We start from the raw sequence: 26175 nt of genomic DNA, 5'->3' as shown, positions 1-26175 counted from the left end.
TTGGAATAACTCGGGCGTGCGCCCGCCACCCGCCTCCTGCGCGGTCTCCGCAGCTGCCGGCACGCACCCCGCCCAGCCCTAACCCTCGGGAAACGCGGTCCTAGGCTCCCAGCTTCCGGCGGGGGCGCCCGGGGTGTGGGGTGGGGGGCGCCCGGGGGTGTGACGGGAGCGGGGTAGGGCCGGGCGCCCGCCGGTGTGGGAGAGGGGCTGGTCCCGGAGAAACTCGGGAGGGACCGGGCGGCGACTTCTCACCCCGGAGCCCGCTCCTCCCCACGCCGCCCCCTCCGCCCGGCGCCCTCGGGCTGCATCGCGGCTCTTCCTTCTCCGCTCACGTGCCTCTGTCCGCCGCGAGAGGCAGGACGGCGGGGCGTCCGGGCGCCCCGAGGGCAGAAGGCTGCGAGCAGAGAACCCGCGCGCCCTGAAGGTCGCGCCTGAAGCCGTGGCTCTCTGGGTCCTCTTTGCACCGTGTGAGGGTGGGCAGCGAGCAGAGAGGGGAACAGAGGCCAGGACACTTGGTGAAGGTCGTGCGAGCCCGAGAACCTGGGGTCGGGCTTCAGGCGGGTACCGAGTCCTGCCAGCCCCATGGGCACCGACTCTCCGAGCCCCGGGTCAGGAGGGGCGGGGGAGCCGCACACAGATGACCCGCGGGCTCCGGGCCTCAAGGAAGGCGCAGCCACAGAGCGCTGGCCCCCTCCAGCACTTCCCTCCAAGGCTGGAGGGAAGGAGGCCTGAGCTAGGGCCCTGGCGTCCTGCCAGCGCCCTGGGAGGGGGCATCCTCTTCCACCCTCCAGCGGCAGCACCCCGAGAGGCCCTTCTTCCCTGAGAGCATCAGCTCGCCGGAGGCCAGCTCTCCTGCTCCGGCTCTGTCTGCCTCCAAGTCTGCACGTCCTGGCCTGAGCTGCGGGACCACGTGTCCTGTGGGGGTGTGCGCGCTTAGCCACCCAGTCAAGTGCGATCTCTGCAACCCCGTGGACTGCAGGAGGCTCTGACAAGTTCTGAGCTGCTCCCCTGGAGAATGGGCCTGTTGTTGTTTAGTCACTAAGTCCTGTCTGACTCTTTGCAGCCCCATGGGCTGCAGCACACCAGAGCCTGTTAAGGTTCCTCTTTGTTGTGGGTTGAACTGTACCCCCAAATTCAGATGTCAAAATTCTAAGCCCCAAGACTTCAGAATGTGGCCGTAATTGGAGGTGAGTTCTTTACAGGGGTTGTCAAGGTAAAAGGAGGCATTAGGGCAGGCCTGATCCAACATCACACACACACTCACACGCACACATTATCCCCTGTGAGCGTACAGGCAGAGATGGGGTGATGCTTCTACAAGTCCGGGGTCCAGCAAACCCTCAGAAGCTGGAGGAGTCTGGACCAGACTCCCCCCGCCCCCAACCCTTTGAAGGTGCAGCCCCTCCAGGACCTTGATCTCAGACTTCTGGCTCCAGAGTCAGCCCTGGCGGCTGGAGCAAGCCAGTCACATAAAGTCTTGGCGGGGACCAACCCCGTCACCTGCATGGCGACTCCTGAGCACTCTAGCTCTTCCCTCTGAGCTTGAGGGCGCACGCGTCCTTCCAGCCAGGCACCTGCTGGCCTGTGTGGCTTGGGGACAGACCAGCATGTCCCACGCTGCTGACCTGCTCTGCCCCGTCCTGCCCCGTTCCACCACCCTCACCTGCAGGCGGCCTTCTGATGCTCACATAGAACCTGCATTCATCCACCAGGGCTCCAGCCTCTTGGGAACCTCAAAGGCACGACCCTGACATCAGTGCGTGGCCTTTGTCCTTTGTGGGTGGGGCAGCTGTGGGAGGGCACCCACGTGGCCCTCCGAAGTCGGGGTGCTGAGACAGGGCCACACCCAGCAGCGACCTCCAATGGGGCAGAGCCACAGTGGGGACAGTGGCCTGGCCACAGGCCACCCCCCCCCCCCCCGGGCCCTGCGGCTGCGGCTGGTCCACGACAGACGGTGAGCGACTGCTCAAGGGTCAGCAGGACAGGACTGAGTCACCATCACCCGTGGAGGCCTCTGAGCCAGCAGCAGTCACTCTGAAGATAAACTCTGGGCCAAGTTCCAGTGAAGGCCGGCTGTTTAATCAGCTCTTAACCCCACAGGTTCTCCCTGCACAGGTGCGGGCCGGGGGCCGAGGGCGTACCCCGCCCAGGATGAGGCAGGCGCACCATCAGGCATCCAGCCTTCTCAGTCTTCTGCGGCCAGGCAGCCGGCCCGGCTCCCTCAGTCACTGCTCTCCGGCACCCCTGGGCCCCTCATCCTGAGGCCGGGCGGGCGTCAGCACCCTTCTCCTCGTGCAGGTTAGCGACGCTGTGACGGGCCACTCCTGTCTGGGTCTGTCTGGCACAGGGGCGGCAGCCCCGTCTGGGTGGGCTCGGGCCGTGGTTGGCCCCCACGGGGATCACCCGCCTTCCCAGGTCTTTCCATCTAGTGTGTGTGCTTGCAGACATACACGTCTGAGCTGGCTGGTTCCACCCCGTGTTCCTGTGACCCTGTCCATCAAGCCCCAACCTAGGATGCCTCTTCTTTCTCGAAACTCACGAGAGTCTGTAGGCAAACAGCCTGCTGGGATGGTCACTGGTCCTCACAGGTTCAAGGTGGTGCATCACCATCTCATGAAATCCCTGTCATCTCCCTGCATGCACGTCCCCCAATCCATGCTGATGCCCTCTGCCCGGCCCAGGATGGTCCTGGAGGGTGGCTCTGGCGGGATGAGGCCCCAGCGGGGGCTGAGCTCTCATGAATGGGGCCGGTGCTCTTATAAAGGCGGCTCCAGAGCGCTTCTGGGCCCTTCTGTCCTGGGGGGACTCGACTCTGTAAGCCACCCAGCCTGAGACATCTTTGTTACAGCAGCAGGGAGGCTGGGACGTTGAGTGTTGGGCTCTTCCCTCCTGCCTGGAAGGGTGGTTCCTGCCTGGCACCAGGTACCAGCCCCTGGTGGGGAGGCTGCGGGAGGGGCAGGGAGGTGTGGTCTCTGGGATGAAGCTGGAGCCCTGGGCATGGTGGTACTGAGGAGCCAGGGTGGTGTACAGGCCCCGGCAGAGGGACAGTGCTGAACAGGGACATGCATGTGGCTCAGAGCGGAGAGCGGGTGTGGACGCCCCCCTGCAGGGGCCGCGAGGTGGGAAAATCAAAGCTTACACGGAGTGGGAGGGGGAGAGGGAGGGTGGCCGCAGGGGCTTGGGGGTCCGGGAGGGCTCCTCCTTATGCAGAGCCGGGGTGCCACCTACCTGGACGCTGTCCTGCACCTGAGGGTCTGGGACCTGCTTGGTGGTTTGGGAACGCCGTCCCTCCACGTCCCGAATGTACAGTCTTGCGAGGGGTCATCTCGGCAAAGATCCCAGTCCGCCCGGTCAGGGAGCAGGTATTGACCGCTGTGGTTTCCGGCCGTCCTGGAAATTGTTTTCCGATGCAAGTGTGATTCAAGCCCTTTGGTTCCAATCAATTCGCGCTCCAGGTCGGCAAAGCGCGGGGACGCTTCGCTCCTTGCCCGACGCGCGGACACTGGGTCCTGCGCAAGCGTCTCTCGGGCCACAGAAGGATGAGCATCTCCGCAGTCCCGGACCGGACAAGGATCGGGTACCTCGCCTCCCGGGCACACAGCCGGAGGAGAGAGAGCGGAGACTGGGCGGGGTCTGAGCCTGCCCCCCAGGGAGAGGCCGGGGTCCCGGCAGGACCCCCGCTCCCAAGCCGCCCCAGCTCTAGAGGGAGATGTCCCCAGGGCGCCAGACAGACCTGGAAGGGGCGGCTGCGTGGGGAGGAGGCGACGGAACCGAGGAGAGAGCTCCAGACGACTGGTCTGGGGAGCGGGGTGGGTACAGCGTCAGAGTGGAGGCCGGTGCAGCAGCGGCTGGGGGAGAGGAAGCGGAGGGAGGCAAGACCCCCCTCGGTCCCGTCAGCCGCCCACCTCCTTCCCGTCGCGACTGCCCTTCCCGGGTTTCACTGGGGCGGAGCAGTGGGTGGGCCGAGGGAGACCCAAGCTCCAAGCTGATGCCGGTGCGCGGGGCAGCTCTGGGGTGCAAGCTGGGGTGGGAAGGAGACGGAAAAGCGCCCTTCCTGAAGAAGGAAATGGCTACCCACTCCAGTATTCTGGCCTGGAGAATTCCAAGAACTGTATGGTCCGTGGGGTCGCAAAAAGTCGGACACTCTGAGCGACTTTCACACTTGGTCTTGCGAGACCTGGGACCACAGGCGTCCTGGGTCCCAAGCGCCCCAGGCCCCAGGACGCCTGAGGCCGCGGGCAGAGCGCGCTGCGGGCCGGGGGACCGGCGCCGCCGCCCAGACTCCGCCGAGGGTTCCCGCGGGCGGGGTGCCGGGGCGCGGGGCGCGGCCGCGCTCACCCTCCGCCCACCGGGGCGGCACGGAGGCGGAGCCAGGGCGGGCAGGCGCCCCCGTCGGCCGGCGGGGCGGGTCCCGGAGACAAGATAAGAGCCCTGAGCGCCGCGGGCCCGGAGCTGGAGCTTTTGCGGACGCCTGGTGGCGGGTCTCCAGTGGCACAGAGGCTGGGCGCGCAGGTGAGTCCGGGCCACCCCCGTGGGCTGCGCCGCGCACCGGCGTCCCCTGAAGTCTGAGGCCGAGGGCGCGGGCCGGGCGGGAACCGTCGGGGCGGGGTGGGGGGGCCCACAGGCAAAAGTCGCCGACAGTTGGGACGCACATCGCACTGCAACAGGGCAGCCGGCCATCTGAAGGTGCGGTGGCCGAGAGGTGTGAGCCCGAGACGGGGCGCAGGGCTTGTGTGTGCTCCCAGTGGCCCCTGCCCCAGACTAGGAGAGGGCGCTGGGCAGGGGGCAGCTGTGCCTGGCTTCCCTGCCCGACTGGCTCCCTGAGGCCGGAGCCTGCTTGCTCCCTGTTGAACTAGACCACTTGGGCAAGCGGCCCCCAGATCCAACCCCGGGTGATTTTCTCAGTGTGGCTTTTTCCTGCAGGGTTTAGTTTTTGATGTCTAAGATGGGGCAGGGATGCCCAGGGAGGTGGGTTGTGTGCAGGCTCGGGCATGCAGGCTGGCTGTAGGGGCCGACTGCAGCTCTGTTTCTGCCCTGGGCTCAGAACCACGCTGCCTAAGCACCACGTCTTGCTTCCTGTGCCCAAGCCTGGCCTGTGAGGCCGTGGCTTCGGGCCTGAGGTGAGCTCACCCCAAATGCTGAGCCGGGGTTTCCCCGGCAGGTGGTCTCCGGCCCGCCTGCGAGGGCTGCAGTCAGAGCAGTCCGCTGGGGTCTGCACTAGCCCCGCCCACTCCCCTGGACCCGCAGCAGGCCAGTGCCGCTGCTCCTCCCCCCGAGTCCCTTCTGTGCTTCTTCATCCGTCTCAGGAATGTGCTGTGATGAGTTGTGTTGTGAGTTTCTGTTCAAACTCAGATGCAGAGGAAAGTCACCCCGTTCCCGCTGCCTCCTGCTTCAGAGTGTGTATGTGTGTGTGTGTGTGTGTGTGTGTGCACACCTGCGAGTGTGTGCAGTTGAAACATCCAGACGCCAGAAGAAGTTATGTTTGAAGTTGCCCACCGCCTTGAGGGCCCACCTTGCTCTCCGGCGTGACTGTGTGATTTCTTCCATCCTCCCTGACTCACTACCGAGAGTGTCGTGAAGGTGACTAGGAAGTGATCTCCCGCATGAAGCCCCTCTGCAGGAAATAGTCCTGTGAGCCCAGTAAATCCCAACCGCATGCTGCCATCCCTGCCTGGGCCGTCCAGGGGCCACAGTGGATGTGGATGTGCAGCCGTTCCTTGAAGGAGACTTTAGTAATCGCTACTTTGAAACTTTGAATTCCTGTGGGTGACCCTGGTTTTAAAATTTGCTTTTGAGTTTGGTTGCTGAGTGTAAAGAATGAGTGTGCACTGTTGTGAAGAATGACTATGGAAAACCATTTGAAGATCATCACATTACGACGGCAGTGGGGGGGTGCGTGGAGGTAGCCTCTTGCGTTATTACTAAAACCACATTAGAGGTGACGCCACCCTGCACCTTATGGAATGGACTGGGGGATGGGGAGCGGGGCAGGGGTCCAGGGCCCCCACGGCCTGTCTCCCAACCCCACGAGGGGTGTAGGTCATCTGCTCAACCCGGCTTTGTCTCCTTAGGTGCTGGGACACCTTGTTTTCTGCCCCCAAAGAAACGTCTGGAGAGCCACACCTCCCTGCTCCCCCACCCGGTGCATCGTAGTCTGGCTGCTAAACCCGTGCATCCCTGTGTGTGTTTATCTTTCATGCTGGCTGAAGACCGAGAAGGCGGAAGCACTGGATTCCCGAGTCCAGGAGGCCATGAGTGAGGGCAGGTGCTCTGTGGCCCTGATGTCTTCCGTGGTGGCTCCAGCCGAGGAGGCCAATGCCACGGGCCCAAAGGCGGTGGAACTCGTCCTGCTCAAGGAGCAAAACGGGGTGCAGCTCACGAACTCCACCCTCCTCAACCCCCCGCAGAGCCCCACCGAGGCCCAGGATCGAGAGACCTGGAGCAAGAAGGCCGACTTCCTCCTTTCCGTGATCGGCTTCGCCGTGGACCTGGCCAACGTCTGGCGGTTCCCATACCTGTGCTACAAAAATGGCGGGGGTGAGTCTGTCCGCCTGCTCTCTGCCCTCCCACCTGAGGGCGCTGGAGGCTGGGCTCTGGGGGGGGGGGGACGCGGCGGAGCGGGGCACATGAATGTCCCGGAACCCTACAGGGTAGCGCTCAGAGCGGTCTCGTCCCCTGACGGTTCTGTCCGGTTGAGGATGCCGAGGCCAGGAAAGCAGGAGGGAGGCTGGAGGCACTATGATTCTGCCTTCTGTTTCCCAAAATGGCCTTTACTTTAGAAAATTCTCCAAGGCCCAGAGAACGACCTCTTTGACCGACCCGCCCAGTGCTCACAGTATGCGGCAGCCCTTGTGCTTGGAGCCCCAGGATGCCCAGGGAACGTGTCTCCACCCCTCCCCGGCCCCTGCCTCACCTGCACAGCCAGCCCTAGAACTGCTCCATCTGGGTTCAAGGCAGAAAACTAAGAAATGGGCCTGGGTCACCCCCAGAATCCAAGCTGAGAAGCCAGTTGGTTGGTGCTTGTTTCCCATGAGTCTCCTAGACGCTCCCACCCATCAGGGTCTTTCCATGCCCCACCCTCGGGGCTTCAGGAGGCTTCCTTGGGGAGGGTCTGCCAGGGCACCCGTGAGCAGCTGGGCATTTCGGAGCAGGCACAGAAGTTGATTCAAGACAGGCAGCCCTGTGGGGTCTCCCTGCCTCCCCTGCCCCTCCCAGGAAGAGCCATGGCAGAACCACCCTCCCGTGAGGCAGAGTGAGACAGCTGAAGACGGCTGAGCTGGTGGGGCCCCGATCTCTGTGCTCAGAGCGCAGTCGCCTGGAGAGACCCCAGCCCGGCGGCGGCACCTGTCAGCAGAGAGCTCTGCCGCAGCCCGACGGAGGCAGGCTGGCTTCCTGGGGGCCAGGCTGCGCTGGACCCCAAGGATCCACGGCTCAGGAGGACAGACATCCCCATGGAGGAGAGAGAGGGGACCCAGGGCCGGCCGGGCGGAGAGCAGACAGCAGCGAGGAGCAGAGCAGCACCTGGGCTGGGCTGGTCCGCTCTGCTCCGGGGCCTGCGCGTACCTGGGGGGGCGGGGTGACCGCGGTTCCCAGAGGGATGTGTCAGGGTGCGGTGACAGGGGGGGCCACGCACAGAGGCAGGAGGCCCAGCCCCCAGCCTGCAGGGAGCTTCGAAGAAGGGTGGCAGCGGTCGAGCCCGGGACACGTGTGGACGGCGGCGCGCTCGCCGGGCTGGCGCGTCCTCGGGTCCAGGCTGAGCGTGCTGTCGCGTCCCCAGGTGCCTTCCTGGTCCCCTACCTGTTCTTCATGGTCGTCGCCGGCGTGCCGCTGTTCTACATGGAGCTGGCCCTCGGGCAGTTCAACAGGGAGGGGGCGGCAGGCGTCTGGAAGATCTGCCCCATCCTGAGAGGTAACGGGCGGGGACGCCCCACCTGCCTGGCAGAGGGTGGGCCAGGGTGGGCCAGGGCGGGGCCAGGGCGGGGCGGGGGGCGGGGCGGGGGGCGTGGCGGGGCATAGGCCAGGGCGGGGCGTGGAGCGGGGGGCGGGGGGCGGGGGGCAGGGCGGGGCATGGGGTGGGGCATAGGCCAGGGTGGGGCGGGGCGTGGGGCGGGGCATAGGCCAGGGCGGGGCGTGGAGCAGGGCGGGGCGTGGAGCAGGGCGTGAGGCGGGGCGGGGCGGGGCGGGGCGGGGCATAAGCCAGGGCGGGGCGTGGGGCAGGGCGGGGCGTGGACCGAGGGCGCGGGGCGGGGCGTGGGCCCGCCACGGCTGGGGTGGTTGCGCACTTTAGTGCCAGTCTCGCTCTAAAGATCGGTCTCGACCGGGGGTTTGCGAATGTGTGTCCTTGCTCCCAGGCGAGGCCAGCCTGCAGTTCCTGGCGGGCGTTGTTTTGCCAAAGCGCTAGCATGGTAGAAAAGGTAACACAGCCTCCGATCTGTATCTCTGTGATCTGCTGTCTGTCGTCTGTGTTAGTTCACTGGGGCTGCTATACAGAGTGGCTTAAATAGCAGACGTTTGTTGTGTCGAAGTTCCGAGGTCCGAACCCAAGGTGCTGGTTGGTTCCTTCTGAGGCCGGGGGAGGGGGGCCTGCTCCCAGCCTGCTGCTGGGGTCGTGGGGGCCATCCTCTCCCTGCGTCTTCACGTGTGTCTCTTCATCCAGGCTCCCCTTTTTATGGGGACATCAGTCTCAGCGAGCTAGGGCCCACCCTGACTTGATCTTCCTCTCTAAAGACCTTGCCTTCAGTAAGATCACAAATTCTGAAATACTGGGGGTTACTAAAACTTCAGCAAATGGATTCTGGAGGCCGCAGTCCAACCCATAGCACTGTCTGTCCCCCACCTGTGTATCCATCCACCAGTCTATCCTTAGGTCTGCCTCTCATCTGTCTGTCACCCGTCTGGCTATCATGTATCGGCCATCTATCATCCGCCTGCCTACCAGACTTATCAGGTCTGTTGATCTACCGTCTGTCTCTCTGTATCTGCCGCCCTTCTGCCTCCGGGCCGCTGTGCTGCTGCTGAGGGGCAAAGCCCACGTCCCCTGGGAGCCGCGCCAGGCCCGGGTGCCCTCCTCACTCTGCTGTGACCATGAGCAACCTGGCCTGCCCAGAGACAGGTTGTGCACAGCCCTGGGGTCAGAAGGACCAACGCCTCAGGCCACTCTCCCTGGGACACAGAGCTGGGTCTGCTCTGGCGTTTGGTCAAAGGCGGCTCTGAGTTCCCCAGACCACAAGCGGAGGATTTGGTGTACAGAGTTGTCACCTTCAGGAGATCTCCAGCAGCCACCGATGGCCAGCTCACCGCCAGGGAGCAGCTTCCAAGAGGCGCTTGGAAGCCACGTGGCTTCCCGACTCTGCGGCTGCCGGGCGAGTCCACCGTGAGCCAGCTTCTCCCGGGGAGCGGAGGGGACAGAAGTGCAGTGAGGAATTGTTCCCCGAGGACGGGGTCCACCCTGGAGGAGGCCTTCAGAAGGGACAGTGTGGATTTTGTCATTGCCGCTACTGAGCATGTCTTCTGAGAGGGGCCGTGTACCAGGGCCTGTCTGTGCTGTGTGCTCAGTTACCCCAGTTATGTCCGACTCTTCGTGACCCCACAGACTGTATACAGCGCGCCAGGCTCCCCTGTCCGTGGGGTTCTCCAGACAAAACACTGGACTGGGTTTCCATTTCCTTCTCCAGGAGATCTTCCTGACCCAGGGATGGAACCCAAGTCTCCTGTGGCTTCTGCATTGCAGGCAGATTCTTTACTGCTGAGCCACCAGGGGAATCATTCCTGATACTAGATCTGTTTAATGTCTACACATTAGTAAACTGGAGTCACTCTTTCTGCTTTCAGGGTAGGAAGAGTTTTAATGAAGTGTCCTGAGCAGGAAAACAGCTTCTCCTAAGGGTCAGAAAACCTTTGACAAACCAAGACAGCATATTGAAAAGCAGAGACATTACTTTGCTGAAAAAGTCCCTATAGACAAAGCTATGGCTTTTCCAGTAGTCATGTATGGATTTAAGAGTTGGACCATGAAGAAGGCTGAGCGCCAAAGAATTGATGCTTGAGAGTTCTTGGACTTCAAGATCAAACCAGTCCATCCTAAAGGAAATCAGTCCTGAATATTCATTGGAAGGACTGATGCTAAAGCTGAAGCTCTAGTACTTTGGCCACCTGATGTGAAGAGCCAGCTCATTGGAAAAGACCCTGATGCTGGGAAAGATTGAAGGCAGGAGGAGAAGGGGGCAGCAGAGATGGTTGGATGCTATCACCGACTCAATGGACATGAACCTAAGAAAACTCTGGGAGATGGTGAAGGACAGAGGAGCCTGGCATGCTCAACCAAGGGGTCTCAGAGAGTCAGACACGACTTAACAATTAAGCAGCAATAAACAAGGAGGGTTAGACCCACAAAAAACAAGCCAAGGCACTACCTGCAAAAATCACCGTGGAATGGAAAAAAAAAGTCACCGTGAAGATAAGCTCCTCCTGGACACAGGCAGGCAGGACAGGGCCGGTGCCCACGAGGTCCCAGGATACTGATGCCCAAGCCAGTCCCAACAGCAAAGCTGGGAAAGAATGTGGAAATGAGAGAAGTCTCTGTGGAGCTGGGTAAACTGAACCCCAGCAGTGGGACGCAAGAGCGCTTGTCCACCACCAGACAGGACCAGCTGTCCACCATGGGATAGACGTGCCTCCAAAGACTGTTCGCCCCTCCGTTCTACTCCAGCGGTCAGGAGCACTTCAGTGACTCTCCCAAATTCCAGGTCTTGTGACCCTGCAGAGGTCTCTCTGACATGCCCTGGGGACTCTAGGTGGTCAAGCATGACCCTGGGAGACCCTGGATGGTCATGCATGGTCCTAGGTGATGTTAGGTGGACCTAGATGCCTCTGTCTGCCCTGAGTGGCATGGGGGAGGGATGATTAGTAAGGTGGCTGTGAGTAGCCTTAGATGACTGTAGGCAGCCCAGCTGGGTGGGGCTTGTCTTGGAGGCCTGGCTGGTCCTAGATGAGCCCAGGTGGCTGTGGGCGGCCATGGAGACCCTGGTCATCCTTCCGTGACTGTTAGTGGTCCCATCGGGCTCTGGGAGACACAGGGTATTCCTGAGTGACCCAGGACGGTCTTCAGGGCACTATTGGCAGGGGTGGCCCGGGGTGTCCTTGGGTGACCCTGAGTGGCTTGGGGCAGCCTTCGTTGACTTGGTGTTTTGTATTCTTGGGTCTCCCTAGATGGCCCTGGGTGGCCCAGGGCAGTGGTGAATTTTTCTGATGGTTTTATTTGGCTGGTGGCCCTGGATACCCCTGGGTTGAATTGTCTTGGTGACTCAGGGTGGTCCTAGGGGACCTTATGTGAGCCTGGGTGTCCCTGACTGGCTGTGAGTGATGGCGGGCAGGCAAGGTGGCCCCTGGTTCTCCTGTGTGTCTGCAGGCGACCTCGGGTACCGGGGTGTCCCTGGATGGCCATGCAGGTCTGATAGGCCTTAGATGGTGTTGGAAGGGGTGGCCCTTCCTCCGAGACAACGGCGGGACCCCCCCCTATCGCTCGTCTCCGGGCGTGTTTAGAGGCACTGCCTGGCTGCGGGAAGCCAGGTGCAGCTGTGTCCCGTAGGGAGGGGCGCCGCTGACGGGCCGCGCTCTCCCCCAGGCGTGGGCTACACCGTCATCCTCATCTCGCTCTACATCGGCTTCTTCTACAACGTCATCATCGCCTGGGCGCTTCACTACCTGTTCTCCTCCTTCACCACCGAGCTGCCCTGGACGCACTGCAACCACACCTGGAACAGCCCCCGCTGCTCGGATGCCCGCGCCCCCAACACCAGCTCTGGCCCCAACGACACCCTGAGGACCACGCCCGCTGCCGAGTACTTCGAGTGAGTGGGGTCTCCTCAGGGCCACGGTCCCTGGGAGGGGAGGGTGCCGGCCCGGGGTCACCCGCTGGTCTGTGCTGCCCCCGGGCTGCGGGGAGGCGCCTCCCCAGCCTGTGTCTCGTCCCACTCCCCGGGGCTCTTGAGAGGCTTCTTTCTGACCCCACCTGCAGCCACTCAGCTCCGCTCCTGGGGGAGACCTCGCAGGAAGGGGGACTGGACAGGCCCCCCCACCCCCCGGGCCAGCTGCCCTTCCCCACGTCCTGAGAGAGGCCACTTCTCTTGAGAAAGGCATTCACAGTAACTACTGCGGGCGCCTCAAGTTCCCAGTGACTGCGATCTTCCTTTAGGACTGAAATCCTGGTTGGGTACAGTCTGCTCATGTTTCTAGGTAGAAATGAGTGCATCGACAATTTAGAAAAATGAACCTCAGCCCAAAACATAATTCCGGTTTTAATCGCAGATGGGCACAATTTCAAAACTTGTTTTCAGGTAGGAAACCGTGAGCGTAAACACAAAGGCCATCTCACTGTGAAAGTGAGAAAGTCTGTCCTGGAGGAGGCGATCACACGTCCGGGGCAGAGCCGCTGGCAGAGGGGCTTCCAGAGGACCCCTTTTATCAGCAGCCGGCAGCCCAGGGTGCTCCATGAGGGGCGGGCCCTGTCCCACAGCGTCAGCAGAGCGGGGTGAGACCCCAGATGTGCAGGGCAGGACCGAGCCCTCGGTGTCGGGAGCATCTGTCGTGTGGGTGTCGGAGCGACCCTGCCCGGGGGACGAGCCAGTCCACAGAGCCTGTGGACGTCTAGGGTCTGAGGTTGTGTGTTCAGATAGTCGGGGTCTCGTGCTCAGCTCTGGGGGCCCCACGTGGGGAACATGTCTCTAGGACTGGCCGCTGTGGAAGGCCACAGCGATGGGCAGGGACGCAGTGCCAAGGCTTTGGGTGGGGGGCGCTGGGGGCCTCCAGTGGGGGCCAGGTCCTTCCTCAGAACTTACCAGGAGCAGCATGGCTAGCACGTGGCTGGTGTGAGGTGGGACCTGTTTAGTTTTTCAAAAGAGGCTCCTTTCGGTGGTTTGGGATTGCAGGTGAAGACGTCTGGAAGGAGGGGAGGGGTGTCCGCGACGGGGAGGTCAGAGGGTCACTGAACGCCCGCCTGCCTGGAGAAGGGGGTCCAAAGCTGGGAGGGGAGGGCCTGGTCTCCAGGAGCTCTCAGCAGCGGCCAGTGGGTTTCCGAGGAGGGCTGGAGACGGGGGTCCGCCTGGGGTCGTCCCCGTCAGATCCGCCTGAGAGACGCTGGGGCAGACTTCCCACGGGAAACGGAGACCCAGTACCATCACCTGGGTGCGTGGTCAGGATCAGAGTGACAAGCAAGCCAGAGGTGGCGGGTTCCTCCAGGAAAGGACGGCAGAGCGTCGCCAGTCACTGGCCCTCTGAGGAGCCTGCTGCCTGCCGGCACTGCCGCGGGTCCCAGACTTAGGAACGTCTCATCCACAGAGCAAGGCCTGGGCTGCACGTGTGCTCCCCGCGGTCTGCTGAGCCCTGACCTGGTCTAGCCTTGACCTCAGTGTTAGCCTGTGATGGCAGGGAAGGGACCAGAAGGGGAGACGGAGGGGGCCCTGCCCCAGAAGGGGGAGAGCAGACGGGGATACCGGCAAGTGCCTGGGGGCCCCCCCAGACCCCACCCCGTCCCACCACTCAGATGTCTAGAGGCAGCTCTCACTCGAGCTGGGTTTGTGTTTCACCAACAAAACCGCGGCTGAGTTTCCAAGCTGGAGTGTTTCCTACAGTTCTCAGATGGATTTTGGTGCTGTCTAGAACGTTCAGAGAGCTGTCAGAGATGTGGACTGTGCCAGGTGAGGCCATCTGGGGACCCTTAGGGGAAGGGCATGGCTACCCACTCCAGCAGTCCTGCTGGAGAGCCCAGCGGGCTACAGTCCACAGTGTCACAGAGTTGGACACAACTGAGTGACTGACACTTTCTGCACTTTCACCTTTCGTTTGGGAGGTGCTGAAAAAGTTGATTTATGTAAGTGATTTTCATATGAGAAAAATAGAGGGGAAAAAATTGACTAGTCAGTGATTTATTATTGAGAATGCTAAAAGGAGAGAATATATGTGATAGCTGGATTAAAAAAAAAAAAAAGAGCTGACTAGGGCAGTCTGTTTGGAAATCCCACCTGGAATAGAAGGCTTGAGATGGAAAGCTACCCGCCCCTTCCCAGGAAGGGCTGTCAGCAGGAACAGACATCCAACCGTAGCTGGAGGTGATCCCGGGACGGAGGCGCAGCCTTTGAAGGTTTACAATGCAGTCAAAGATCATTAACGACACAATCAATTATTAAACCACGCCAAGAATACCCCCAGGTGATCCCACTAGCAGTGAAGACTGAGTTTCCCTGAGACAAGCTCCAGTGACTGTCAGGTCTGAAAGGGTTTTCTGGAATTTAAACTCTCCATATAAAGCCTGGTGGGCTACCATAAAGGCCAAGATAGTTAATACAATCACGAAGTTGTGAAGCTGTAAGTCCTACAAAGTGCGAGCAGCCTTCAGAAATCCCAAAATAAGCCCGTGTAACTCCAACTCCATCAACACTTATTAAAACCACCTTCACCTACTTTCTAATACACACTTGTTGCTGTGCAGTCAGTCGTGTCCAACTCTTTGTGACCCCATAGACTGCAGCACGCCAGGCTTCCCTGTCCATCACCAACTCCCAGAGCTTACTCAAGCTCATGTCCATTGAGTCAGTGGTGCCATCCAACCATCTCATCCTCTGTCGTCCCCTTCTCCTCCCGCCTTCAATCTTTCCCAGCATCAGGGTTTTTTCCAATGAGTCAGTTCTTCGCATCAGGTGGCCAAAGTATTGGAGCTTCAGCTTCAGCGTCAGTCCTTCCAGTGAACACTCAGGACTGATTTCCTTTAGGATTGACTGGTTTGAAAGCTATATATTTAAAGCTACAAACTTGCCTCTAAGAGGCCACTTTAACTGCCCCCGTCATGTTTGACACATTATGTTTTCATTTTCACTAGTTTAAAGTGTCCCCTTGTCTGCCTTGTGATTTCTTCTTTGGCTCACAGGAGATGTTTAGAAGCTTGTTCTTTGATTTTGAAATATTTGGAGGTTTTCTAGGTACATTTCTGTTATTGACATCTAACTTAATTCTGACTTGGTGAACTATTATATTTTAAAACTTCATTATTTCTAAATCCACTGAGGCTTGTCTTCTTGCCCAGTATGTGGTTTATCCCTGTGTGTTCCACGTGCACTTAAAAACAATGTGTTTCCTGCCGCTGATGGGTGGACGTGTCAGCTGGGTCATGCCCGCTCGACATCCTTACCCTCACCTTGTCTGTCCGCCGCTGTGACAGGTGTGCTAAACTCTAAACTGTAGCTCTGCATTTGCCTGCTTCTCCTCACAGAGACGGTAGGCCTGTGTCTCCACTAGGGCTGGGGGCCTGGCCTTTCTGGAGTGGGGACAGGGGTCCCCAGGCAGTCAGGCCAGGGCCTTGCTGCCGTGCCTTGCATGGCAGGGCAGGTCTCTGGGCCGGCCAGCCCCTGGGCGGGGAGGCAGCCCCCAGGACCCCATCCCCTTCCTCCGTAGGCGCGGCGTGCTGCACCTCCACGAGAGCCAGGGCATCGATGACCTGGGCCCTCCCCGTTGGCAGCTCACCTCCTGCCTGGTGCTGGTCATCGTCCTGCTCTACTTCAGCCTCTGGAAGGGTGTGAAGACGTCCGGGAAGGTGAGGGGGCAGGGCTCGCCAGGTGGGGAGTGGACAGGGGGCCGTGGTTGAGGAATGGTGTCAGGAGAGTGGTTTCAGCACAAGGGGAATCACAACAAAATATCTGTGCTGATGAAGATATTTCGGTCATTGTCTGGGTGCCCAAAGTAACGATCGCCCAAACGCACCCGTCACTTGGGCTAACACTCCTAGTCATGTTCCAGCCCCCGGAAGCCTTCCAGTGCTGCTGTCCTCTGCCTCACCCATGACCCAGAGTCCATCTTTCACATGTGATCCACGGGCACATTTGCACAATCAGTGAGATGTAAACCATCCGCATCTCACTCATGGGAAACCCAGCCACTGCTGCCTACAGCCGCGGCCCAAATGCAGACAGAGAAGGCCCCTTCCCTGCCAGACTGTCCTGTTTCAATCCCCGGGAGAGACACACAGGAACGAGGGTACTGGGCGGTCCCGCTCCAGGGGTGTTTGCTGAGCTGACACCCTGGGACTGTCCGGGACACCGGGCTTGCCACTCCAAGGCCCTCTGTCTGAGCACACGCCGTCAGGGTGACCCTGTGCCCAGCCCTGCCCACGGCGGCCAGCGCGGTCGGGTGACGCGTGCTCTCCCCAGGTCGTGTGGATCACGGCTACCATGCCGTATGTGGTCCTCTTTGCGCTGCTCCTGCGAGGCGTCACTCTCCCGGGGGCCGTGGACGGCATCAGAGCGTACCTGAGCGTGGACTTCCACCGGCTCTGTGAGGCCTCGGTGAGTGCGCCCTCCGCTCACGGCCCGTCCAGCGGGGCTGGCAGGGCGGGACGTTAGTCCCTGCATCTCGGGCAGGAAGCGCTTTGCGTGGGGGGACCTGCCCCGCCCAGCAGAGTCCACTGTCCAGGTGAGAAGGGGCCGTGTGGGCAGAGCACGGAGCCGAAGGGCCCAGGGTAAGAGGACTAGGGGCAGGGGTCGCCCCGGGTTCTGCAGGGAGAAGCCAGGGCGGCTGCCCCGTGGCCTCCTCACCTGGCCGTCCACTCCCCGGAGGAGCCCTCCCGGGCCCTCCGACGAGCACCTGGGGGTGGGGGTGGGGCGCCGTCTGTGCCCAAGGGTGTTGTTGCCCAGCTGGACCGAAGCCCGAGCTCTGGCCCCGGCATATCCTGAGCTGGGCTGAGGTACTGGCTTGCGTGAACCAGGCCCACCGCGGGGAGCCAGACTTTGTGGTCAGACGCCCCGATGCCCACACAAGGTGGTGATGTGACCATCTCGTGAACAAACTCAGTCCACCGTCCGGCTGCGGGTTTCCTCAGCAAAGGACGACATCACCTGGGCTGAAATACCAGGGCTTGGCGGGGCAGTGGAGGGGGGTGGCCGGGGAGGAAGAGAGAGAGGAAGAGGCGGCAGGGCGACAGCCCCGGGGGGTGGGGGTGGTCACTGGTGGGAGAAGGGGCCATTGGAAATCCAGGTGGACCACACTCGGGCAGCTCTCTAGACATGGGGCCCCAACAGCTGCCCAGGGAGACTGGGTCACTGGGAGGAGCAGTCTCGGCCGGGGCGTGGGGGCCCCACGCTGCCAGGTTGTGAGTCAGGGGCAGCGCTCATGGAGGGGAGGAGGCTCCATGGGGTGGAGGGCTGTGGGCAATGGGAGCAAAGTGGAAGAAGGGGCAGTCGGCAAGGCTGTGAGCCCCCAGGAGCCCCGGGGGAGGGGAGATGCAGAGTGGAGGCCGGACACTGAGGAGCAGAGAGAGGAGGGCGCCTTGGCCACGGGCCCACAGGCCCACAGGGGAGCGCAGCCGTGGGCGGCCCCGGGGAGCCCCCCAGGCAGCCCACCTGTGAGACCCGTGAGAGCTGCACGCGTGTCTCCATGGAGCCAAGGGAGACGGACACGGGCGGCTAGGGGAGCGTGAGGTCAGTGGGGGTCCCGGAGCCGCACCGCAGAGCCGGGCCCAGGGAGTCAATGCATCAGCGGAGTGTCGTCCTCGGGAAACCCCGCAGTGGGCGAGGTGTGCTGGTGGGAGGAGGTGGCCATGGCGTCAAAGGCCGGGTGGGGGGTGACCCGGAAATCAGAGAAGAGTCAGGTGTCAAGGGGAAGAATGTGCAGAACAGCTATCAGCCATGTGAACAGGTTCGTCTGTGAAGCAGAAGGAAGTGGAGACCAGAGGTTGGCACAGGTGAGGTTGATAGGCAGCTGGATAAGACAGACAGACAGCAGAGTTCAGGTGGATGGATGACAGGGAACAGGCAGGCAGACAGTGGATGGTGGATGGATGACAGATGTTGGTGGCAGACAGTGAGGAGCGGGACTGCCCTGAGTGTCCCCTCCTCTAACGTTCCGTCAGCTTGGACAGGAAGGGACAAAGTCAGAACAGAGCGGTGCACAACCCCTGGGTTCCTGGGAGCCGTTGGGCCCAAAGGCCAGGTCCCTGCACCCCCAGCTCAGAGGGCAGAGCCATTCCTGTCCCCCCACAGGGTCCTGACTGACCTTTGCACTGCCACATCCAGGACAAGGCAGGGGCTGGGCCTCACCAGCTTGGTGGCCGTCCTGTGCTGTCCCCTGGGCTGCTCCAGGCCCAAGTGCTGCCTGGACACCCTCTCCCCGGGCTCAGGGTGGCCTCCCTCAGAGGCTGAGCGGCCCTGGCATCTTCCTGGGGGCTGGGCAGTGTGAGGGCAGGTCCCATTAACTCCCCTGGGATGTGATTAGGGGCTGGCTCAGATTGGGGTGCAGGCCCCCAGCACCTTCCCAGGCTGTCTGTCCCCTGGGGGTTCAGAGGTGGCAGCTCAGTCCAGGGACCACAGTGGGAGGCCTGGCCAGTGTCCTCTCTGGTCCAGGCCAGTGGGATCGGAGCAAGTGGTCAGGGCAGAAGGACCATCAGCTCCGTCCCCTCTCGCGTCTCTGGCGCCACAGACCCTGTGCTGCTCTGACATAGAGACGGACCTCCATCTCCTGGGGGCCATCTGTAGGTCTTCATGGGGACGAGGGCACCCCCTTTGGGGTCAGTGCCCCTGTCCTCGGTCATGTCCAGGCTCTCAGCCATTCATCTGCAACTCTTAAGCCGCCCTGCTGGGCAGGTGGGGTCTGGGCTGGGACCCACACTGTGCTGTCCTGGGGAGGGGGGCTCCATCGCAGCAGGGGGAATGAGTCCAGGCAGTAAAGGAAGGGCCGGTCTGGGTCGGCCCCAAGAGGCTGCCCGCGGGTCCCAGGGTGGGCTGTGGGCAGGACCCAGGCTGCGTCCTGGGGCAGCGGTGAGCAGAGGCCTGGACAGATGGCCGGGAGGTGCCTCTGGGTGGGTGAGCCACACGTGCTAAGGCTCTGGGGTGGCCACCAGCCACAGAGGACCTGGGACTGCAACAAGGCAGGAGCCCCCAGTCCCCGGGCCACCAGCCCCCGTCTACAAAAGCCTGCTGCCCAACTACCAGCACCCTGACCCCCTGCCCACCCAGCCACCCCAGGCCTCGAGCTAAGGCCTGGTCATGCTATTCTCAGTGCTGGGGTGACCCAGAGGCCCTGGGCGTGCTGCCCAGAGGACTGAGCCACACTAGTCCTGGTGTAAGGGCTCCGTGTCCAGGCCCCTCAGTGGGTCATGCTCAGGCCAGCCGACCTGTGTCCCGAGTCAGGGGCTCTGGAGTCACAGCTGGGGAACCCGGCCCACAGGTCTCATCTCAGGCTGGGGGACTTTGGGAACAGCCCTCAGGACCCACCCATCCCCATCTTTCACGCAGCGGGCCTGGCCGATCCCCGAGGGCGGGTGTCCGCTGTCCTCCTCACCCCCGCCCCAGGCTCTGCAGGGCCCAGGGGCGCCCACGTCATCATCCCCGGGTCATAGGGTGGTCTCTGCACCACCTGACCCGAGCAGGTCGTGTCCGAAGTCTGAAATCGCGCCTCGGTCCAGTATCGACCACACGGCCTCATTTGTCACGTGTGTCAACCGCCTGATGTCTCCTCTGCCACGTCCAGCGAGCGCAGAGCCTGGAGCCACGTTGGCGCCACGGGCCTTTCTGCGTGCCGCAGTGGGCTTCCGCGGGAAGGCTGGGAGGCGGGTGCTGGGTGGGGGCACCAGCATCACACAGCCCTGTCGTAGATCCCTGCTCTTACCCGGGTCATGGGCCCACTGAAGTAACCTCAGGCCCCGCACCGGGACGCAGCCCCCTTCTCCTCAGGCCCTCTCAGGTTTATTCCCTGAGGGGACATTTGCTCACTGACAGTGATGCCAAGTTTAAGTATGACTGTTCCTCAGAGCCCGTGGCGCTGAGGGCCCAACCCCTGACCCCGCCTCTCCCCAGGCTGGCCATGCCCCACGGGGACCTCTCTGCACGGGGACGGCTCACCCTGCTCCGTCTCCCCTCGGGGGCCTCTCCCTGTGGGGCCACTCACCCCGCTCCATCTCCCCACGGGGACGGCTCACCCCGCTCTGTCTCCCCACGGGGACGGCTCACCCCGCTCCGTCTCCCCTCGGGGGCCTCTCCCTGTGGGGCCGCTCACCCGGTCTCTCCGCTCCTGCAGGTCTGGATCGACGCGGCCATCCAGATTTGCTTCTCTCTGGGCGTGGGCCTTGGGGTGCTCATCGCCTTCTCCAGTTACAATAAGTTCACCAACAACTGCTACAGGTGAGCCCCGGACTCTGAGAGAGGCCTGTGGAGTCTGGCGGGGGCGACTGTCCCTGACTTTGGGAAACTCTGTGTCCCTGGGTGAGGGGAGGGGAAGTGAGCTGTGCTTACAGCCCCTTAACCCGAACATGGAAGTGAGACGGGAGGCGACAGCCCAGCGCTGGTTCCTGCTGAAGGGAGGCTTTGAAGCAGGAAGACTCTGTCTCCTCCCTGGGGGAGGCCTCTCAGGCCCCCCCAAACCCCTCCTCTGCCCGGCTCAGCCGCCCCATCCTCCCAGCATCCACGGTCCGGCTCCTCACCCCTGTCCCCCACAAGGAAGGACCTGTGCGTGTCCCCACTCGGCCTTCACTGAGGGAGCCGGGGTTCCCGGGGCGCCCCAGACCCCGCGGAGCCCCCCGCAGAGTCAGCACCGGGACAGGCAGGAGCGCGGCCGTGGCACGTGCCAGAGCCCCAGCAGCCTGCCAGCCGGCGCGGCCCGGCCCAGGAGGACCGGAGCGGCCTGCAGCCACTTGCTGGATCAAAATCCTTCTAAAAACACAGAAAGAATTTCCTCCGGGACTGCTTTCTTTGACCTTTGAGCCAGTATTTGTTTTCTTTCATATCGTGAGGATAAAAATGCAGTTAAAAATACAAAGGCAGTGTGCGCAGCAGAATGGCCAGACTGACCCCTACCCAGAGGTCCACACAGAGGTGGCGTCTGCATGGCAGGCCAGACAGCGGCTCCCGAGCTCACCCTGTGCCCCCCCGGGTCTGTGAAGGTCCTTGCTCTCGGGCACCCGGGGGGCTGGCCCCGCAGCACCCCCTCCCTGCTCTGAATTCTCGGCCCTCAGAGTGGGGTCCCCAGGCCAGCAGCCCTGGACCCCCAGGCATGCAGAGGGAACACAGCGTCGGAGGCCCACCAGACCCACCCCGTCAGCACCTGCATCTTAACAAGTCTCCTGGGAGGCATCTCCAAGCCCTGCCTGGCAGCCCTGTGGGTCAGGGTGGGGAGCCCGTGGTCACCTGGGCTGCCCACCGGAGCCCAGCTTTGCCTGTGGGATCGTCTCGCCATCAGCGCCGAGTCGGGAGTCCCAGGACCCCCTTGGTCCCCAGGCAAGCGTTGTGGCCAGCGCCCAGAGCTGCTCAGCAGGGGGTCCAGGTGGGAGGCCCACCGCTGTCGCCGGGCGCCAGCCTCCCTCCCGCAGGGCAGCCCAGGACAGGCTCTGGGGTCACAGGAGGGGCCGGCCTGCCCGTCTGGGGAGCGCCCCCAGCCCGCCGGCACCAGACAGCCAATTACGAATAATGACGGGAAATTGCAGCGGCGCCCGGCCGGGCTGGGACAGCGTGTCTTGTTCCTGCAGAGACGCGATCATCACCACCTCCGTCAACTCGCTGACGAGCTTCTCCTCCGGCTTCGTGGTCTTCTCCTTCCTGGGGTACATGGCCCAGAAGCACAGCGTGCCCATCGGGGACGTGGCCAAGGACGGTGAGTGGTGAGGTCCCTGCCCGCCTGCTCCCGGCCGCCCAGTTGTCAAGTGCTTTCCTGGAAGCTGAGGGGGATGCGCGCGGGCGCCCAGGGCGCTTCCAGGAGCAGCTGACGCAGCAGAGAGCAGGGTACCTGGGCGCCCGGCACCCACCGCCTCCATGCACTCCCAGCTCCTGCCCCCTCGGGCCCGCCTGCTGGACGTCCAAGGCCGGGTCGAGGTTGGTCCTCAGCCCAGGGCTCCTCGCCACTGGTCCTGCAGCCACTCCGGCTGCAGGGTGAGGATCCGGTTCCCTCCACCTGGTGGGGGATGTGCAGCCGAGGGCTTGGAGCCGTTCCAACCGACACAGACGCCAGACCTTGGTGTGGTCAGCCAGAGAGAGGCTGGGTTGGCTTGGACGCCAGCAGTTACTCTGTTCCGAAGCTTTTCCCCCAGCCCTCCAGGGGCCTTGGCATATACACATGGGAGTAGGGTAATAGCAGAGAAACCCCCGGAGTCTCTGGCACACGGTGGCGACAGGGACCCCTGTTCCCAACCTGCTCACCCAGCCGACGCGGATAGGAGTGTCCGCAGACGAGGGGTCAGCGGAGGAGAGTGGGCAGCAGTCGTGGGCACCGGTGACTGGCGACACGTGGGTGACATGGGGAGCAACCTCGCCAGCAGGAAAGGACTGGGGGCCCTGGCCCAGAGCAGGGTGCTGGAGGGCTCTGATTGCTGCGCCCCTGGGCATTCCGTGCAGGGGGACGGTCTGCTGGTGCTAGATCCTGGGTGGAAGGCATGACTGAGGTAGTCTGGAGCTGGGTCAGTCCAGGACATGGGCCCAAAATCACTGCTGGCCCCACTGGCCTGCAGGGTGCTCCTCTCCTCCTGGGTCTTCTTACTCTTGAGCAGGAGGATGACGTTAGCAGAGCAACCAAGGAGAGCAGAGGGCTGATCCCACCGGCGCCCTGAGCTCTCAGCGGGTCAGTCCATCAGTCCATCTGTCGAGTGTGGGAGCCCCACTTGGAAAGAGTGGGGGACAGAATTTGGAGCCGGGCGGACAGGCTCCTCTGAGTCTGGCAGAAAAGCTGGGGACCCGGATGAATTTCCACGTGCTTCCAAATCCACTCTTTCCTCCAGGAAAAAAAATCCAATAAAGGCAGGAAAGGGAACCTAATGCAAATAAGGACGGAGCAGTGGAATTTACTCACCGTTGCATTTATGCATTTTCACCGGCTTTTGCCCTTTATTATGATAAATAGCAATAGTTTGCAAGAATCCCCATTAACCCCTGAAAGTTAGCTGACTGTCTTCATTGCATTTCCCAGAAAAGCAAAGTAAATGTCATTTATTGCTCTAATTCTCAAGAAAACAGGGGGAAATATTAACCCAGGAGCAAAAATGAGAGGTGAGGATACTGGCCTTAGTTTAGCCAAGCTGATGGGCATCTTCCAGGCTCCTGGCGCTTAGACTTTAGGGCTTTTCAAACCATCCACCTGTCCCGCCTGCATCAGAAACTTCACTCTTTCCTGCGGTGTTGGGAGCCCCAGAGGCCAGGTCAACACCAGGGCCCCTGACAGATCTTGGAGGTGGAGCCTGGCTCCAGTCTTTGATGCCCTAGAAGCATCAGTAAGTGCCCGTTCCTATCGGCTGATGCCTGACCCAGGCCCCACTGAGAACGGGGAACCAGCAAAGTGGTGAGTTACGTGCATGAGCAGGCTCTCAGAGGCCACGCAGCACTTCTTGTAAAAGTAATCCTGAAAGTGATCAACTGGCAGTTTCCTGTGGGGATATTCTTTACTCTGGGGTCATTTGCAGTCAAAGTGCCCGAGTCCTGACGGCTCCCACCCCTCCCCACCTCCACCCAGATCCCACCTGCTGGGGGTGAGGGAGCTGGCATGGCCCCCGGTGTCCCCACTCCCAGGAGTGGGTCTGGGAGACAGTCCGAGGGGACAGAACCACGCCGTGTTGCAGGGAGCACGTGGAGAAGGCGCGCTAAGTTGTGGCATCTCTGTAACAGCACGTGGTTTTTAAAGATCACACTTTAGAGTCGTATGCTGGCACAGAACAGAATCTACCGTGTGGGCTGCCTGACCGCAGCGAGCGTGAGTGTGAGTGTGAGTCTGTGAGCGACAGGCTCAGGAAGGCAACCGGGAGGCCCCCAGGGTCTGGAGGGAGGAAGCACAGGCCCCCCGGGCAGCCCCTCCCACCCTCCCCCTGCTGGGGTGCCCCCTCCTGTGGGGTCGAGGGCTAGTGGGGACGGAGCAGAGCCCTCGCTCCAGAGTCCTGGGCCCCGAACTCAAGGAGAGAGGGCTTTGCAAGGAGAGCAGTTTTTGCACCGCCTTAGGGCCGGGTTGTGGGTGGGGGGTACCTGGAAGGTCAGCGGGGGGGTAACCGGAGGGTCTGCTCTCAGGGCCGGGGCTGATCTTCATCATCTACCCCGAGGCGCTGGCCACGCTTCCGCTGTCGTCCGTCTGGGCCGTGGTCTTCTTCGTCATGCTGCTGACCCTGGGCATCGACAGCGCCGTGAGTGATCTCCACGCTCTGCGTGCCCTGGGGCCCCACCGGGGACAGCCAGCTCACCTGCCGCCCTCGGGGGCCGGTCAGCCTGGAGACCCCTGGGGCCCCACAGTTCCTGGGGAGGGCTCTTCAGACCAGCTCTACCCTGCTGCCCCTGGGAGCGGGGCGAATCCCGGGCAGGGGAGGGGGGAGTAGGGTGCTGCAGGAAATGGGGGCCACACAGCACCCAGCGAGGCCCGGCCTGACTCCAACTTTGCCTGCCCTGTGGCCACCGGCATGAGGGGGTGCCCTTTCAGGGTTGGGGGGGCAAAGGCTCCTGCCTGGCCCACTGGACATCCATCCTGTGGTGGCCCTGTGGGCCCTGGGGAGGCAGACTCCCTCACGCTCCTCCTCCACGCGGCCTGCTGGGGACCAGCAGCTGAGATCTCAGGTCCCGTGTTCCCCTCCCCCCAGCTTCCTGGAAGGAGGAAGGAGCCCCCAATCCCTCCGCTGTGAAAGCTGCTTCTCCCAGTCAGCCTTCTCACCCGCCCCCTGGGTGGACACCACCCGTGGTGGGCAAGTCCCGCCAGCAGCACTTCCCAGAGGAGGTGGTCCCGAAAGAGCAGGGCAGAGGCTTCCTGGAGGCCAGGCTTCCTGGAGACACCCGCCCTGGACAGTGCTGAGAGTCAGGAAGGCCGCGTCAGTGAGGACACACCCAGTGGCCAGGCCAGGCCTCTTGCGAACAGAGCTCAGCTGTGCCGTGGGGCAGACGCTTGCTTAGAGAGCCGGGCTGAGCTGAGCCTTTGTGGCGACGCAGGGGGTGGTGTGACTCTGGCCCCGCAGCTCCCCACCAGAGGGCGGGACGCCAGCCCGGTCCTCTGTCTCCAGCGGCCATGTCGGGGGGAGCAGCCCGTGGGGGCCAGGGGTGCTCTCTGTCCCCCAGACCCCGTGCGGCTCACGGCTGAGCACATGGGTGGAGACGCCTATACGGGGGAGCAGCCCTTGGGGGGGGTGCTCTCTGCCCCCCGGGACCCCGGGCGGCTCCCGGCTGAGCACGTGGGTGGAGACGCCGCTGGCGGCCCCCAGCCCCCCGCTCTGTCCCGGCTGCAGATGGGCGGCATGGAGTCCGTGATCACCGGGCTCGCCGACGAGTTCCAGCTGCTTCACCGGCATCGGGAGCTCTTCACGCTGCTCATCGTCCTGGCCACCTTCCTCCTGTCACTCTTCTGTGTCACCAACGTGAGTGCCTGCGCTGCCCCAGACGCGGTCTCAGGAGCACCCGCTGCCGACAGAGCGGGGCACCCCCCTCCCCCACGAACAACTCGTGGCCTGTGATGACCACCCGTGGGTGTCCGTGCTCACACACACGGTGGCCTTGAGTCAGGCAGGGGGGCGCCCACGGTCACTCAGAGCCCCCGCGGTCGCACGCAGGCCCCGGGCGCCTAAGGGCCTGGTCTCCTGTGTTTCAGCACCTGGATAGCTCCCTGCGAGGCGCCCTTGGGTTTGTGGGGCAAGAGGGTTGGGGGGCTTCCCTGGGGGCTCAGCCGGTAAAGAATCCACCTGCGATGCAGGAGACCCTAGTTCGATTCCTGAGTTGGGAAGATCCCCTGGAGAAGGGAAAGACCATCCACTCCAGTATTCTTGGGCTTCCCTTTGGCTCAGCTGGTAAAGCTGAGACCTGGGTTCACTCCCTGGGTTGGGAAGAACTCCCAGAGAAAGGCAAGGCTACCCACTCCAGTATTCTGGCCTGGAGAATCCCATGGGCTGTATGAGCCATGTGGTCACAGAGTCAGACACGACTGAGTGGCTTTCACTTTCACCCAGGTTTGGGGCAGGTCTCTCCAGGGGCGGGGGCACAGGGCCCAGGGCCCCCTTCATCACAGAGGCTCTGCCGTGGCTGGCACTTGCCGGTTTTCATCCCTAACTGTACCAGAAACCCTAGAAAAGCGGGGGAGAGGTTGGTTGTTTTGTAATAGCCAGGTTCCCAAGTGGCTGCTCGTGGACTGAACTTCAGTTTCTTTCCTGAGTGACACTCCATAGAGAGAAAAATAGAAGGTGTCTGTAAGCTGGCACCT

The 26175-nt window shown here is 62.4% G+C and overlaps 1 protein-coding gene across 1 annotated transcript in view; it reads left to right on the top strand.

The window, feature by feature from the left end:
• The first annotated feature begins 4411 nt into the window (after positions 1–4411).
• SLC6A3 (solute carrier family 6 member 3) overlaps positions 4412–26175 on the top strand; it is a 33678-nt gene continuing 11914 nt past the window's right edge. The window contains 10 exon segments of the mRNA XM_065905415.1: positions 4412–4512; positions 6210–6537; positions 7778–7909; positions 11624–11849; positions 15445–15583; positions 16197–16331; positions 20056–20159; positions 21500–21624; positions 24015–24127; positions 25211–25339. Coding sequence (XP_065761487.1) covers positions 6252–6537; positions 7778–7909; positions 11624–11849; positions 15445–15583; positions 16197–16331; positions 20056–20159; positions 21500–21624; positions 24015–24127; positions 25211–25339 — 1389 coding nt within the window. The 5' untranslated portion in view covers positions 4412–4512; positions 6210–6251.

Source organism: Muntiacus reevesi, chromosome 14 (assembly GCF_963930625.1).
Source record: "Muntiacus reevesi chromosome 14, mMunRee1.1, whole genome shotgun sequence".
NCBI lineage: Eukaryota > Metazoa > Chordata > Mammalia > Artiodactyla > Cervidae > Muntiacus > Muntiacus reevesi.
The sequence above is the reverse complement of the archived record's forward strand: the minus strand, read 5'-3'. Positions and strand labels throughout refer to the sequence as shown.